This window comes from Ischnura elegans, chromosome 8, assembly GCF_921293095.1.
Source record: "Ischnura elegans chromosome 8, ioIscEleg1.1, whole genome shotgun sequence".
Lineage (NCBI taxonomy): Eukaryota > Metazoa > Arthropoda > Insecta > Odonata > Coenagrionidae > Ischnura > Ischnura elegans.
This window is the reverse complement of record NC_060253.1, coordinates 13,838,926-13,855,050: the sequence shown is the minus strand read 5'-3', so window position 1 is coordinate 13,855,050 and position 16,125 is coordinate 13,838,926. Positions and strand designations below refer to the sequence as shown.

Sequence of the window (16,125 nt, the reverse complement as noted above, 5' to 3'; positions counted from 1 at the left end):
CATCCGAGCAAAATACAGGTTAAACCATTTGGTTAGCATGCTTTAAATAGTGGTGCTTTCCTAGGTAGTATGCTCAATTTTTTTGCCAAGAAGCAATCCGCAATTTGTTTTCTAGTATCTCCCGAGTGCGGAAACCTCCGAATTCATTAGATATTTTATTATTATCAGCCACTGACCTTATTACATTCATCCCACATCTCTCTTTCTATGACTGTGATACATCCAAATGCTTTCTCAATGCGAGGAGTACGTGCGTCATTAGTTGACAAGTGTTGCGGGAGCAGATGATGCTCTAGATATCCACGTGAAACTTAACACAAAAATACTTGATCTCGGTACAAGAAATAGAAAGCAGAGAATTTAAACTGTAGAATATAAAAATCTGCTTATAATAATAATATTTAAATGCACTCAGTTGATGCCCAGGGAGATCAATTAGCATTTTTCTGAGCAACAGACACCCTCTCTCAATGCTCATAGATTGGTAAAACATGGGGGCTACCAAAAAAAAAAAAAATTCCATCCAATCATAACATTCGAGCTTCTCAATCAGAAGAATGAGAGCACATGCTAAGAGGAAACTTAACCTGAGCATCCACAAAATTGCTCCATCGACTGAATGAGCCAAACGAGACAAGTAGCCAACATACCTGATGCACCATTATTTGTGCTGCTGTTAGCATTTTCACCAGAATTTCCATTCTCTTCAGGCAACTTGGGTTTCACAACACTCTCCGGGATGGTCTTCTTCTCCTCGGTCCCTTTCCGGGCATACCTTGTGTGGACAAAAAATGCTTGAAAGCCTTATAGAAATGTCAATAACATCAATGTATAGACTGTATCATTTTAACCTATTCCTAAGTAATTAATTATAAACTTCACTATCAAAACTCAGATAAGATGTAAATATCATACGGACATATGTTTAATATCATAGTCCGCAGATATAAATTTACCTGTCACTGAGGCTTGTCGAAAGGGTTTCCAGAATTTCCATGGCAGTTGGAAGACTTTGGCGGCCAAAAAGGTCATCAAATTCTTTACCGATCACTTTCTTTGTGTTCCTCAAATACATTGCCACCTTTTTGGAGTGAAAAATGGACACACATTAACATTCGCTGCATGATGTCAACTTTGGAACAACCTCTCATATACTCTCATTAATTTTACGAGACACTTATGGCTTACCTCTACAAATTTCATAAATAAAACATAGCTCTTCTCTTCGTCTCCCTCCTGTAAACTTTGATGGGCACTCTCGAGAACATGTTTTGCAGATTTTCTCAATCTATAATTAAGATTTTTCCTTCAGCTGAATAGGGCGTATGCATCATTAATTTGATAAGCCATTAAACTCTAGGAACATTGAGTGATCACGCATTAAAGATATGAATACCACAAATAAAAACTGAAGCAATATCATCTATAAAATAATATTGCAAGATGAATCCGTAATAGTACCTACTTCCACATAAAGATCAGGGGATTTCATTTGAAAATCTTTTGCGTTTTCGTCATGGCATTGCTCATTAATAGAATATTTACTTTAAAAGTTAGAGCTCATTCCCTCTTTAAAGGATTTATGCCACAGCATAAACAATCGTTTATTAACATGCATACATGCCATTCATTCATTTTTCCCCTAATTTTGTATGGGTTACGAGCATACTTCAAAACAGAGACAAGAAAAGTTTAGCTTAAAATACAATTAAAATGCCATTTCTCGCAACTAGCTTCAACATAAAGTTAGCAAAACGCAATATTAAAATAAACAAACGTCACTAACATTTTAACATCGTGATTAATATCTTTGATTTCTGTTTTTCTTCGGAGCTCATCCAATGAAGAAGCTATGTGTAACTCCTTGATCTTCTTAACGGGCATCGCGAAAATAATTAACTCCTGACACTCACAGAATACTAAAATAACTCGAAAACTTCAATTTTGACATATTTTACACAACACACCGAACCGCAACCATTTTCTGTTTTGACGGAGAGTGACATCTATTGAAAGGATTCTCACTCACTAAATTCAATTTGAATGTAATAATCTGCCGTCCCTGTTGTCATCTCGGCCCGTCTCGGCCTTCGATGCCAACGTCATGTGATTATGTGGGTTGATTTAATTGAAAAATTGTAACCTTGAAAATTCAATTGGTTTCCATACCTAAATATGATAATTATTTACATACTAAGAGAGGATTTGTTCATCACTCTGGTGGACAACAAATATCTTCAATTTCATTGGGGAAATGTTATTTTCAAAACCTACGCATAGGTAGATCATGGCTATTAAGCGAGAGTTTCTGGAAAGGATCTTTATCTTCGTTCATGTACAGTTTTTAGCGTAATTTTTAAAACATCGCTCGCGGGTGAAAAATACTGCATCAGCCAATATGGCGGGACATTTTTCGGAATCGAATCTCTTATTTTTCCGCTAATCCACCACCTGAAATATTTTCAGTCCGAAATCCCGGGTGAAAATATTCTGAAATTTACAGCTCAACGAATGTCATAGTCCAATTTATGTCATCAACTTGTGTACATATTCATATTGTCCCTCCCCGTTTTAATGCTAGGCAACCAGCATACACACGTATATGCGCGTACTATGCATACGCTGATTACATACGTCGTAAGGGGGCGCAGTTCGCTTGTAAAGAATTTGACAGTATCTGCTAAGTACTGTGCGTCAAGGGCGGCTTCAGTATTCAAATTTTGGGGTCAATGACATGGGTCCGGGGAGTATAGAAACCCCCCCTCCCCGGCAGAGAGGGGCGTTTTCCCGTGTAAATTTTCTTTTTAAATATACTTACCCATTTGCCACGCATTCGGGCGCCAGAATTTCAACTTAATTCTAAAAAAACTGATAACATTGAATAATTTTAGACGCTTAACGTTACAGAAGAAATAAATAGCCAACTTGAGGTTTAAAATAATTGTAAAATAATTAATGTTTCATACAACAGAGTATACTCTATGTAACATGAAACATATATGTGAAAATAATTCATTGGAAAAGCTAGGAATGGGGTCATGACCCCTGCGAACCCCCACCAAAGTCCATCACTGCTGTGCGACATATCGTAAACTGCGACGGTCAAACTATAATTATAGTCTGTTCACTTCATGCCTGCAGGTAAGCTTTCATGAGAGCCTGGACACTCTCAGATGGCTTCGCTGATTAGGGGCACAGCTAGGAATTAAGGGTTGAGGGGGGGAATTAAGGTGCATCTAATACCGGGGTGTGTGGGGGTATAGAATACCCACCAGGATCAGCAGTAGGTGCAAAATTAGTAAATTGCGGAATTTTAAGATAAATGGTTCAAAATGGTGAGTTTCACGGCTTTCTGAGGGATATTTTATTAATCCTTACAATATTATATTAGTTATATCAATCCAATAAAGTAAAATGGATTGAACTTAAAAATTTCTCTGAGCTCTGGGGGGGGGGGGGTTTATCTCCAAACCCCCCCCCCTCGCTGTGCCACTGTCGCTGATAGGGGAGGGGTAGTACCGAGAGAGAGAGGAGTGAACATAATGTTGGCAAATAGCCACCCTACTTTGTCACTGAAAACGTGCGAGTCATAGGTGGCCATGGGCCATTATGGCCCCGACGCCGAGACAATATACCTACTCATTTGGGGATAATCCTTTCACAGAAGCCCATGATTTTGTCAAGCTGCCGCACTGAATGAGGCACCGTTGGTGGAAGGCATATACAAGGGGACGCTGGCACCGCGGCCACGCCTACTGTTTGCTGATTGGCCAAGGGAAAGTCACGTGTCGAGAAACTTTCCCTCCCCTCATCTCAATTTGGCCACACTAACTTACCCGCAGGGATAAAATGAACAGAGTATAGTGCACTCCAGTGTAGTATCTCTACATGTAGTAACAGTGCGATAGATTGTGTTCATAATGTGTGGCTGCACTTACGAAAGCATCAGTGTTATGGCTCCATGTATGCACACTATGAAGTCTGACATCCCTCGTGTTCCACACCTCACCTCTCCCAACAACTTACTTACAAACTTATGACAATAGAAGCTGGTTGCTCCCCTCCCCCTCCCAGAACTCCAATCTTCTATATTATTTCTACTGTATAGATACCTTTATCTCAACTTATACGCAACCAAACTCTACAAATGAGGTACCAAAATGCACACAATTTATCAGAGAACATGCGACGGCATACCTTACTTCCTAAATATTGCTATTGTTTCCTAAAATTGGTTTATAAACAATTAAAAAAAAACGGTAAATATTCCTGACGTTAACGGCGCACAAACTGATACATTTGTTCATTTGCAACAATATCTCGCATTCTTTAAATAACTTTTATCAAAATGCGGCTGATTCCACATTCAAGTCTCCTGTTGATACGTAAGTATGAGTCATCATGTGTGTTTAACAGAGGATAGTGTAATTACTTCCAATGTTGTGTTTAAAGAGGTCCTCTGACCTCAATTTGTACATGAACATTCCAATTAAATTTGTACATAAGACCCTGCCTTTTTTTCTACAGTTCAAAATTAGAAACGCGCCTATCCCTCTGTGGACCTGCATTGAAAAGAGCGGGGGAAACCCACTGGGAGCGGGTGCATCACGCTCGTGTATGCATGTTTTCATTGGTTTATTAGAAGTGGGTGCCTTTAAGGCTCACGATGGGGCCCCCCTAACCATGGGATCCAAAGGGTCCTCCACGGGAAAATTTTTGGTAATTGCATGCTCGAAAATGAATTTTGCTATCCTGGTGCCTTGAAAACAAGATTAAAATTAATTAAAAAAAAAAAAGCACATTCGAACGAAATTAGAAAAAATACTGTGACAAGTGAGAATTTCACCACTTGTAAAATTAAAATGGTTCCATTACCTATTTAGTTAATTTGTTCCTTGAAACTGCACTGAAATCTGAAAAACCTCTAAAATAGCCTTTTTAAATAACCAGCTGGTTCTCTTCATTCCTCTCATACTTCTATTTTTTAATGTGATCATTTTACACTGAGTATGCAGTAAATAAAGCAATCATAATGAAAACATTGAATTTTATAATTGTAAAAAAATCTTTGGTTAAAGTAATCTGAGTCTTCTTTATTACACCTTTCATATACACTTCACAATAGACGCGAGAATCGTGGGGGCCCTCAGTGATAGCCTACTAGGCTAGACTGATTGTAGAGTGATTAGCCCCTTAAATTTCAATAGGACAATCTGTGCGTGTGCCACAGTACCCTCCCATCACCCCATGTGGGTACCCTTATCATTATACCTGCTGGCTCTATTGCATATCTGCCATACTCATGAATTGACAACAGAAACTCTAGAATGCTTTTGAAATGGCCACGGAAAACTGAAAAATTACAATTGAACGTATTTCTCACAGGTTTTCGGTTGCGATAGTCGGTGCATAATTGCCAAAGTTTCAAGGTTTCTTACCTTCCGGGTGGACAGTCCCTCTCTGATGATCAGGACCTTGAAACTTCTGCGAATGTGGATAAACTAACCCAACTGCAAACCCAAAGGGAATACCAGTGCATTACCATGAAGAAATATGTACGTAGGTCAGAAACAATTAGCTGATAGGAAAGTTGAGTGGAAAGCTGCATCACACCAATCCTAGAATTTTTAACAAATTATGATGATGAAGGATAGTACAAGAGAAGTCTTTTGAAAACCTTGGGCACATGACCAGACAACTTAATTGGCCACATCTTGAGACATGACAGTGTGTTGTAAATTATCGTTTGAGGACAGATGCAAGGGAAGAACAGCAAAGGAAGGTATCAGATGAGCAGGTTATGAAGGATGCCAAGCAGACTGAATAATTATGCAAGAGCTAAATTAGCTAATAGGATAATGAGGAGCTGCATCAAACAAAACTTTAGATTGATAACGGCTTTAAGGAAACTTGGGTGGGTGGCTGTATATTGAAGAACTTATGTTCACACCGTTTCACACAATGGACCACTTAACGCATTATAAACGAAGTCAAAGGACTCTAGGAAGTTGGCGAATTTCACGAAAGTTGAGTGTCTACCTTCACATTAACAGCTACAACTCTACTTAAATACAATTGTAATATAGATACAGCACTTACACATGCATTTTTGAAAATTAAATAAACATGCATTATTACTTTTGACTTTTATACAACTTGGCCATTTTGTTTGAATATTCTGACCAAAGGTCATCAACTTTAAATATTGATCTTGGACATCTCAAAACACCATGCCTTCAATTAAAAAATTGCATAGTTATACATATATGTATTGATGCCCCAGTATAGTGCTATATTCTCTATGAATATCAAAAAGACATCACTCTAAAAATCACTGAAAACTAATCCATCAAAACTCCATGAACATCACCACTGTTTAGTTACAAGCACACAAGGCGCACATCGTTGAAGGCGATTAATTTCATTTTTTTTCAAAATGAGAATAGAATGAAGGTCATGAAAATAATAATAAACACTTAAGCCTGAGCAGAAAAACATATATTTGCTTCATACCACGCATACACAATCAAAGGTGAAACATATTCATCCAAGGGGCTCCAGCTAGTTCTCACAGGCATATCTTAAAGAGAGGCACAATAGTAGTTACGACTGATGATACAAGGAAAATCATGATTGTTGGCAGCAGAAATTCCTTGCAAGGTGGTATAAGGACACCAAACTTCTTTTTGAAAGGCACTCAAAAAAACATTTTACACAGATAAAATTCTACTGCTCAACATAGGATGACAGCCACCCAAAAGAACAAAATATATTGATTCCACTTCGATGGCACAAATCACGCAGGAAAAACCCCAAACAAGAAGTTGTCCATTATATTTTAATATCATTAGAATATATGAATAGAAATTTGTAGGGAGAATAAACCAGATGAAACAATACTGCAGTGCTATAAGAGTTTTACTTCTTGAGTCACGTAAACAAAAGTTTTTAAGTTAAAAATTATCTATCCAAGAAACAACAAAGAGAGCCAGGCATATTTTGTACACAACAAGAGCACGACATTAACATGGTATATGCTCCATGAAAGACCTAAGGTTCTCGCTCTCAGGGCATTATTTTATTCACCTTTTCATTTTATCATCAATTTGCCGACTCATAAGAACATTAAACAGAAACATATCTAAGGCATCTAATTCAATACTCAGGTACAGCATTAATGATTTCCCAAACAGGCAAGATTAGTATTACTCACCAGCAAATGAATTTCAGAAAGGCATATTAAACTGATAAACGATTTCCAAGTGTATTCAATTCAAAAGTAAGTTTAATATGAATAAAATCCTAATATTATTTAAGCTACTGATCTGAAGTCAGTATTGAACATGAGAATTGCCTAATGCCAAACTCTCACAGCCCTAAAAATTAGCCTGAGAAGATAATTTGTCTTAGGAAAAGGCAAACAGGTGGCTCAAAATTTTTCTAAAGGATAAACAAATGCAATTTTGCATGTGAACGATTATTTGTATTGGTAAGGTCCATATAACACAGAAAGCTTCTTAATCTCATTGTTCCATGTGTGAAATAAACTTTGGAAACCGATATTTATAAACATTTTAACGACTTTAACCTCTAATAATTTCCAGCAGCAATATTTTACAATATATTTCATTTTATCTTGACCGTTTACACAATGTATGTATATTATTCAATCACCATAGAAAATGTGCAACAAATTGGTGACTAAAACACTTATCACAATCACCAAATGGGAAGCAAGTTATCTTCAATGTGGAGGACGTATTCCACCTCATGCATCAGATGTAAACAAGAAATACTCTTTTAAAAATTGTGAACAAATTGCCACTTTCCCATAGCATGAACTCCTCACATAGAATTAACATAACAATGAAAATAATACATTAGAAAAACTATACATATTCTCACATTGAAATATTCCCCAAAATCTTTGATAACTTGTACCATCTTTCCTTAACCAACTTAGTCATACATTGTTAGTAAAATTACTAAATTCTTCTTTTAAAAAGGTAACATCACGACAACATTTCACTAGCACCTAACTTTGTTATAACTAGAAGCAAATATGTATCTGGATTCATTCCTAACTAAAAATAAATTCACAGTTTGATTCATACATTCCACTGTTTTTCATTACAGACAAAAAATTCACTTGTCCCTATCAATCTTTGCTATCCGCACACTACTGAGAGAAAACACATTAATTAATAAGTTGGATGCATATCAGAGGTAAGTTCCTATTTTAAATTGTAAGAATGGAGGAATTAGGATGTAAACTGCTTTGTAAATTTCAACAATCAATACAAATCTCTAGAAATATCTTCACTTCTGTTCACTCACTTCATCATAAACCAACAAGTCACTCTGTAGCAAAGTCAGCACTTCACAATATCGTTTCTAAAAAAACCAATAATGCTTTCTATAAAACTGCAGCATTAAAACACTTGTGGCAGGCTTGCTTCTAGGCGAAACAAAATTACATCAAGCAAGATTTGCAGCCCACAAGCAAAGAACGGCTTCAGTGTACTTTAGTAGGCAGTGTGAAAACTAGTTTAAAACATACCTAGCCACCTGGTCACAAAATATCCTGGTGACGGGGTTTGCTCAAAGCAATATTCTCAAGGAAAAACATCCTATAAAATCAATTACAACAAAATTTGAACAGTACCTACAAGAACCAAGCCACAATTGGGAAACTGTTTCACTGTTAAAAATTAATCAACACAAAAATTAAAAAATACCGGTGACAAGAGATATTTTTCATGTTTTACTACAGCACTCGGATGTTGCAAAAAAAGTCTAAAGCAACCAAGCAGAGGGAAATTTATCCTTTACGGATTATATTAAAATTTTTCATTGAACACATGAGAGGTCATTAAATCTATTTCATCAAGAGGGACGAGAAACTTTCGGTACATCATCAAACTGTGAGCATCTTGGGTACTATTTTCTACCAACGAGCAACGAATATAGGGACATTAGGGTTTATAAATTTAATGAAAGAAAACTATATTTAACATCATCAATGATATTAGCAGGCAGCACTTCTTACCACGCAGTGCATCATTAAATTACCGATTAAAATGAATATTCTCTGTCATCAGTATTTTTGTAATTATTGGTGACTTATGTTTCCACACATTTATTTGAAGAAAATGTCATCTTAATCTCACTAAAACCACAAGTCTCGTTTTGTACTTCCAGGTCTACGTATTAATAACCAAAATATGTATATACTTCATCCATTATTTCAAAAACTATCTCTACAAAATTCACAGCATGTATACGAAAAAATATTGCATTGGAAACACTATAAAACAATAAAAAATTGATTTAAAATTAAATCACTCGTGTAGTTTCTGTTCACTTTCAAGAATAAACATTGTTATCACCTGAAGTTTGGTAAAAAATTAAGCAACTTTTCTAACAGTAGGTAATCGTAATATATATATTTCTCTTCCTTGTCATTCTAATTCCAGGTACTTGGTCATTGGATGGATAATAATCAGTTGTTAATCTTGGCCATACTTATTAACCAAGAATAACTCAAATAAATGAGTTTTAGAATACCAAAACCATGCTGTTTGTGATTTCTCACGATAAGCAAGTTTTTCTCTTGATAATGACTAGGGAAGGCGATTCTTAATCCCTTGTGCAAAATGCACAGCTGTGAACAAATTTCATGCATTATTTCGACAGTATATTTAAAATTAATGAGGCTAGCTACTGGATAGCATACAGATAAAATCTTAATCAGAATGCATGTATCACTCCTAACGACAATATTCATGGCGGCAATTATTATGACTAGCAATGAATTAGTTCATGCCATTATCATAACGCTATAGAAGCAGATGAATTTGATGAACTCATGGCCCTACACTAAAAGCTTAACACTTCATAATCTTCAGGTCCACCTGCAATATGTAAGGATTACCTATCACAAAGAGAAAAATAATCTACACTTAGGTGCCCCAATAAACAGATTAAATTGAAAATGATCTTTCAGCACCAAACTTAACACCATTGGAATAAATATGGCATTATAAGATTGAAAATTCAAAATTACCATTTAACAGGAAATTAGATGACCTCACCGATAAACTTTGAGTTTAAGTTATTTTATGCATGATTACAATTTGATGATCAACTTACAACTATGCAAATACCATCTGAGGGAAGGCATATATTAAGGCAAAGTTATAACTTGCCAGCAAGCTAACTTTAAATATGTTCAACATTCTCCTAAAATCCTGAGATAGCCTCAACAACAACAGCAGTTCTGACCTTCAAAGAAAATAGAATATGAAGAATAGGACCTTATGATATTTAATCTAGGCCTTGTCAAATTTTCCACAACATCATGTTTCCTAAAGCTAGAGCACAGAAGAATATATATTATAGCTCTGAACAATGCATGATTTCTTGTTAACTTATTTAAAAACTGATTTTGAAACCTTTTCACATATTTAGTTTATACACCAGACAGCAGCTATAAAATTGTTCCTTTGTAAATATATGGGTTGTGCATACATGACATTTCATTCCATTTGTGTCCATAATGCAGAACTTTTATAACACTATAAAATGATTTAAGATACGTGGAAATCTTTGGAGATCAGTAATCCTTATGAGAAAGACATCACCCTTTTCAAATGAAATAATATCTTTTAACAAAATAATCATAGGCCTAGCCACAAAAGCAACCAATGAACGAATAACATAACCCTACCTGATAACCAGTGGCATCATCAATGCAAAGCATTTTTAATCACAACCTTGTTCTCAAGTTATTTCAAATGTTGATGACAAAAACTTTAACTCAGACGTCAACAATACATTTAGAATTAATCCTGAATTATGTACGCAGCTTTCCCTCCATCCATCAGAAAAAACTCAATCGCTCAGCAACAGGCAACAAATTCCTCTCTACAGGTCTGGCTATCTCCAAGTTATTTTCAATGTCTTGTTCAAAATTGAAGAAAAAAATTCATCAGTAATTTCTAATTAGCTCAGTAGATTCCACGTTGAAAGTGAAAACAATATCCCATCACTGAACATGGGTTCCTAAATCACATTCTTTGAAGTACTCATTCTACTGTTAAACAGCACTATCTTAAGTTATGGGGCAACAAACTCTTCCCTGCCCTAAAGATTGAACACAAAATGAATTCAGATTTTAGGTCTGATGTCACCGATGCATATTATGGAAACATATATCAATGCATGACGTATGTCATCATACATAATTACCTTAAGCTTCATTCAGCACCAAAATCCATGAGCCACATCAATTTATCTTTGCTAACAGCAAAGCCTTCAATTGCCAACTTTGCAAAATCACAAAATCAAACATTTGAAAGAATATAACACACTCCTCATCTCCTTGAATAATCATGATTAACTACTTCTCCTCGAGAAAAATGACTTTTTGTACACTCCAAGCCTAACAGTGTGATCTCTGGAGACACTGCATTGTTGAAGTCTAGGCCTTGATATTCACCTTCGCATATAAAAGCATAAGTTGATTACAAAACGAAGCAGACATTGAGTACCAAAACCTCAGTTGAACAGACACACACAGTATAATTTCCCTTTCAAGAGGAAAACCTATGAAGATAAACATCTTAATGTTCTAACATTCCTTCATCAGCAATGTAACTCAATCAGTGTGCTGCTACTAACAGCACAGTAACTGCCTCAACCTTGATTCCACCACCTGAGGCTATCATGTTTCCAAGTGTAACTCGCCCACAAATATTGCACAGCAAATTTGAAGGTAAATACCAAATTCATCACACCTTATAATTCTAGCCATCATTGACCATAGTTTTCCATGAGTGCAGAAATTGAATTGATGTCTAGTGGTTCGTCCATTGAAGGCAGGTCGACGTTGCCCATTAGTTCCGGGTAGTCAAACTCCATTGACGAGTTCCCCATGCCAGGAATCCCAATACTTGGGTTGTAGCTGTAAAAATTTTGAATGCAATAATATCAGGGAATAACAGGAGAGTTGTAAGAAAAAATGTAGAGCGTTCTATATACACAACAACACCAAATAAACAGAGACAAACGATATTGCAAAGGAAATGAAAGAATTAACGTACTATACACCAATGGAAGAATTCAATGAATAATTCAATAGTTAATGTAGAAACAATCCAATTCAGATTCAGGATAATTTTATTTGGCCTCAAGGAGGCGCCAGTTACATAATTCTCGGAATAAACATTGAATTTAGAATGAAATGCATTATTAACACGCTCTCTGCCTCTTGGATCATAATGACCGAAATGTATACTTCATCTTCACACCGCTTCGGTCACAATGACTGAAGTTTGAGTCGCTTTTTTGGTCTCTCGTAGCATAATGTCGGTCACAGCTACTTCAGTGCCGGGTATATGACGTGACCGACACAGTGCACATGGCCGAATACACACCAAAACTCTAAACGGAAAGGATCCAAGTGTTAATGTGAATCGAAAAAGGTAGATATTTGGCGCAATGGGTGAATTCGTTTAAAAATCCGTGGCAGGGAACGTGTTTAACTATTTACATCCATTAAAAAAAAAAGTGTCAAAACATCAGCATTCTCAAAAAATTTAGGGAACACAGTAATCATTACTTACCAAAGACGGAAAAAGTAAGATACTAGAAGGAAGAATAAAGGTGATAAAACAGGAGAGAAATGCAAGCTCTCCCTCCAAATCGAGTCAAAACAAAACATGAATGGCCGAAAGCCTGATGCGCGTACAACAATCATCCACTCTCAAAATCTCCGTTTATGTTTAAAAATTACATCCGACTTCAGTAGCTGGTTTCATCATGACCTAATGCTAACCAGTGAAAACACAGAACAATGAACCCAGAAAGCAAGTATTCCTCGCTTCATGATAACTCAGCACTTTTCAAAGAGATCAGAAATTACGTTTCATACAATAGAGGTAAGTCATAATACAAAAGCTGAAAAACCATCAAAATGAGGCATGCACGTGAAAATCCTGATGATTCACTACCAAACAGCTAACTTTAAATTAATTCCTCAAAGCACAACACTTGATGCAAATAGGTAAATACTGATGCAAAAGTGCTCTCATTAATTCAAGATAAAATTTTGGCATTTGAGCCAATAGCAAGCAGCTAACATCAAACTAAAAGAGAGAACTATTATGAGGATGACTATGAATACAAATATTCATAAAAGAACGTGCCATATGCAGGTCATAACAAAACTTCCATGAATAGTTAGGAAGGAATAACATTCACCATACAGAATTCTGCTGCGAGGGACCTACTTCTTCAAGACTAAACTTGGTTCAACCACATACACACTACCATGCAATTCTGACACTTAAAATGACCAATTAACATAAAATCTAAAGCAATCATTTTGGTTGTTAAATTAAAATTTGAGGTCTGCATGATTTGATTGTATGGGTTATGTAGAGAAAAAAAATTGACCACAGTGTAAAAAATAACCACGGAGCTAAGCAGAATCAAAATGAATACACTTAAAAACCAATTATTTTCCTGCTTATAGGCTAGATGTTACTCTTAGCACAAGAAATCACTGCAAAGAAAATCAATACTTAAGTGAAACTAACCACACCATGATATGAACACTTATCACGTTCAGCTCACAATGTTTTCTAAAAAAACAATTAACAGCAAACAATTAGATAAGACAATGACCATGAATATCACACCGAGTTTGAAAAACAAATACCTGCATCAGATGTGGGTGAAGCTGTTCTGTATTAACTGAACAACTTATAGAGCTGCTGCCAATTCCAGGCTACAACTGTTGACTCTTCCAATTGCCAAGCATGTTATGTGGTTTAGAAATCAACAACTGAAGATGCAATCCTTCTTTACATACCCAAAATTTAAGTATTTCAAAATGCAATACATATATGTGTGTCTATTTTCTTAAACTCATCAGTGTGGATATGGTAAATAGTGGTTGTAAATCAAATCTCACAGGAAATCTAAATTGTCGAATTATTAGGTTGACCACAAGAAACCAATAGGGAATTAATTGATTTTCTCCAGGAAAATATAATACCCATGGGAGCTTCTTTGGCTATTCAAGCCTGGGAAATTTGCAATTAGAAGCAACGCTGCAGAATGTTTTCAAGTGAAATATAGGCATCGAAAGCTGGCTCAGTAATTAATGAAATGAATGTTTTACCCAAAGATGGCAGACTAAGATAAATAGAAAAGCTCTCAGGTTTTCTCAGCAATGCCACAGCATTAAGATCATACTTAGATAGATTATATATGTATTTTAAGTTTTCCTGCCGTGGCTACAAGTCCAACTGCTCAAAATAAAACTGATATTATGAGCACCCATTTCTAATCATCACAACAAGCAAGGAGGTTGTAAACATACTGGAGGGGGCACCACTGGTTCCAAGCGTTGAGTGCAGTGTGGCAGGAATGGGGGAGCTTGGGTAGGAGAAGCCTACTTTGACCAAAAAATTGATAATCCCATTAATTATTAGGTGAAATATTCGGTCATGATCATTGTTACGTTAAAATTGACTATCGCAAACGAACATAGTAAATCTTTTTCTATCATCATGGCAAGGCTTTGTGAAAATATGCCTCAAATATCTTTTCCCAAGGAAAAATTATTGTCAATCACCATGGTTATGCTGTTCATTAAGCTTAGCCGAAAATAACATTTTACAAGTGTAAAATATCCATTTCCCTGCACTTCTACTGGTAATTAAAAAGATTACAGCCAATGGAAATCTTACGATGGCGGACTGGTCACAATAATAGTACGAAAGTATGTTCACGACGATATATTATCACCAGGATATGACTATGTGGACAGTTTAACATACACAGTAGTAACATGAACCATCAGTAAACTCTGACAACAATCAAGAAGTAATTGTTGCATCTTCATTTTATAAATCAGAGGCATTACAAGGAATAGAATACTTTATTATATACGTACACTGTTCGAGACTAAGTCCGTAAAAGGTCAAACCAAGATGGCGGAATTCTGACCACGCTTGAAACTCGAATACAGCGCCTCCAGTGTATGTACGACCTCCTTGACAACAAGCAATAAAAAAGCCTAAGCAGTCAGCAATGCAGCCCTTCATTGAAGAGGGAAACACTAGATGTCATTTACAGTATGTAATAGCCTTCTTAATTCAGATTTCTTACTGTAGCTAATTCTCTTAGTTTATCGAGGCAGAGTGTAAACCTAAGAGAATAACAGAAATTATGGATAGCCCACCCCCAAAACACATGGATGACCTATGATTGACAATATTACTGTTTATCTATGTTAAAGAAAATTGTGAAAAATTACATACCACCCAAATAAGCTATTTTAATCAGTTGAGTGATGTCATTTCCTGTAGCCACCCAAGAAATAAAATGCACAACTGATGAGTACGAATGATGAAGATTTCTGAGAGTGGAAAGCAATCAATGCACAGCTCGAAGACTACCATTTCCCTGTCAGACTTCACCAAATGAAAGTATGCTATGTAATTGTATAATTTAGCCATAACAGTGAAGACCCTTAAATCAATGATAATTTCCATTTGTATTGAATTACAGCTACCTCTAATGTGACTGCAAAACAACATCAAATATTACTTCCCGAAAAGAATAGTGAAGCCCATTATTGATAATAACTTCACACTCTGTTCTGTGAAACGTTTCCATTGTAGCCCATATCTTGAGTCCTGAATTCCAATGTAGCCCATCCTGAATAATAAGTTAATAAAGAAAATAGCCAAACAAGCTGCATACTTTCCAGTGATGAATGGAAATATTTCTCCCCAATTTCTAACCGCTCAATTTCTTCCGTCTCGCATGCAGATTCCACTCTCAGAAAAAAATTACCATTAGTCAACAGAGGAAGTTATAAAATACAATTCAACTGATTCCAATAAGTTGTGAAACAGCTGTATGCCAGCAAGGATAGAGTTGTGCACCATTTGCTACTCACTGCTTTAAATGATATACTTTAACTGAAACTGTGTGACTACGTTACACTGGAAAAATGGAGAGCAAGTTGAAGAGCCTGCTCAATGATTTCTTAATTTTACATTATTTAACATTCCTCTGGTTGACATCAGGCAATTGTATTCTTTTCAA

General features: G+C 36.0%; 2 protein-coding genes across 5 annotated transcripts in view; both read right to left on the bottom strand.

Annotated features, from left to right (window-relative positions):
* The window catches only part of LOC124163427 (ubiquitin carboxyl-terminal hydrolase 8), a 97,209-nt gene extending 95,175 nt beyond the window's left edge, over positions 1-2,034 (bottom strand). Inside the window, exons 1-4 of the mRNA XM_046540338.1 lie at positions 1,787-2,034; positions 1,189-1,288; positions 957-1,081; positions 651-775 (exon numbers count right to left, since the gene is read on the bottom strand). Coding sequence (XP_046396294.1) covers positions 651-775; positions 957-1,081; positions 1,189-1,288; positions 1,787-1,884 — 448 coding nt within the window. The 5' untranslated portion in view covers positions 1,885-2,034. The remainder of the gene's footprint in view (positions 1-650; positions 776-956; positions 1,082-1,188; positions 1,289-1,786) is intronic.
* A 4,442-nt stretch (positions 2,035-6,476) lies between these two features.
* LOC124163999 (signal transducer and activator of transcription 5B) overlaps positions 6,477-16,125 on the bottom strand; it is a 73,171-nt gene continuing 63,522 nt past the window's right edge. For all 4 annotated transcript variants that reach the window (XM_046541143.1, XM_046541147.1, XM_046541144.1 and 1 more), the window contains one exon: positions 6,477-11,965. In XM_046541143.1, the coding sequence (XP_046397099.1) occupies positions 11,815-11,965 (151 nt within the window). In that variant the 3' untranslated portion in view covers positions 6,477-11,814. The remainder of the gene's footprint in view (positions 11,966-16,125) is intronic.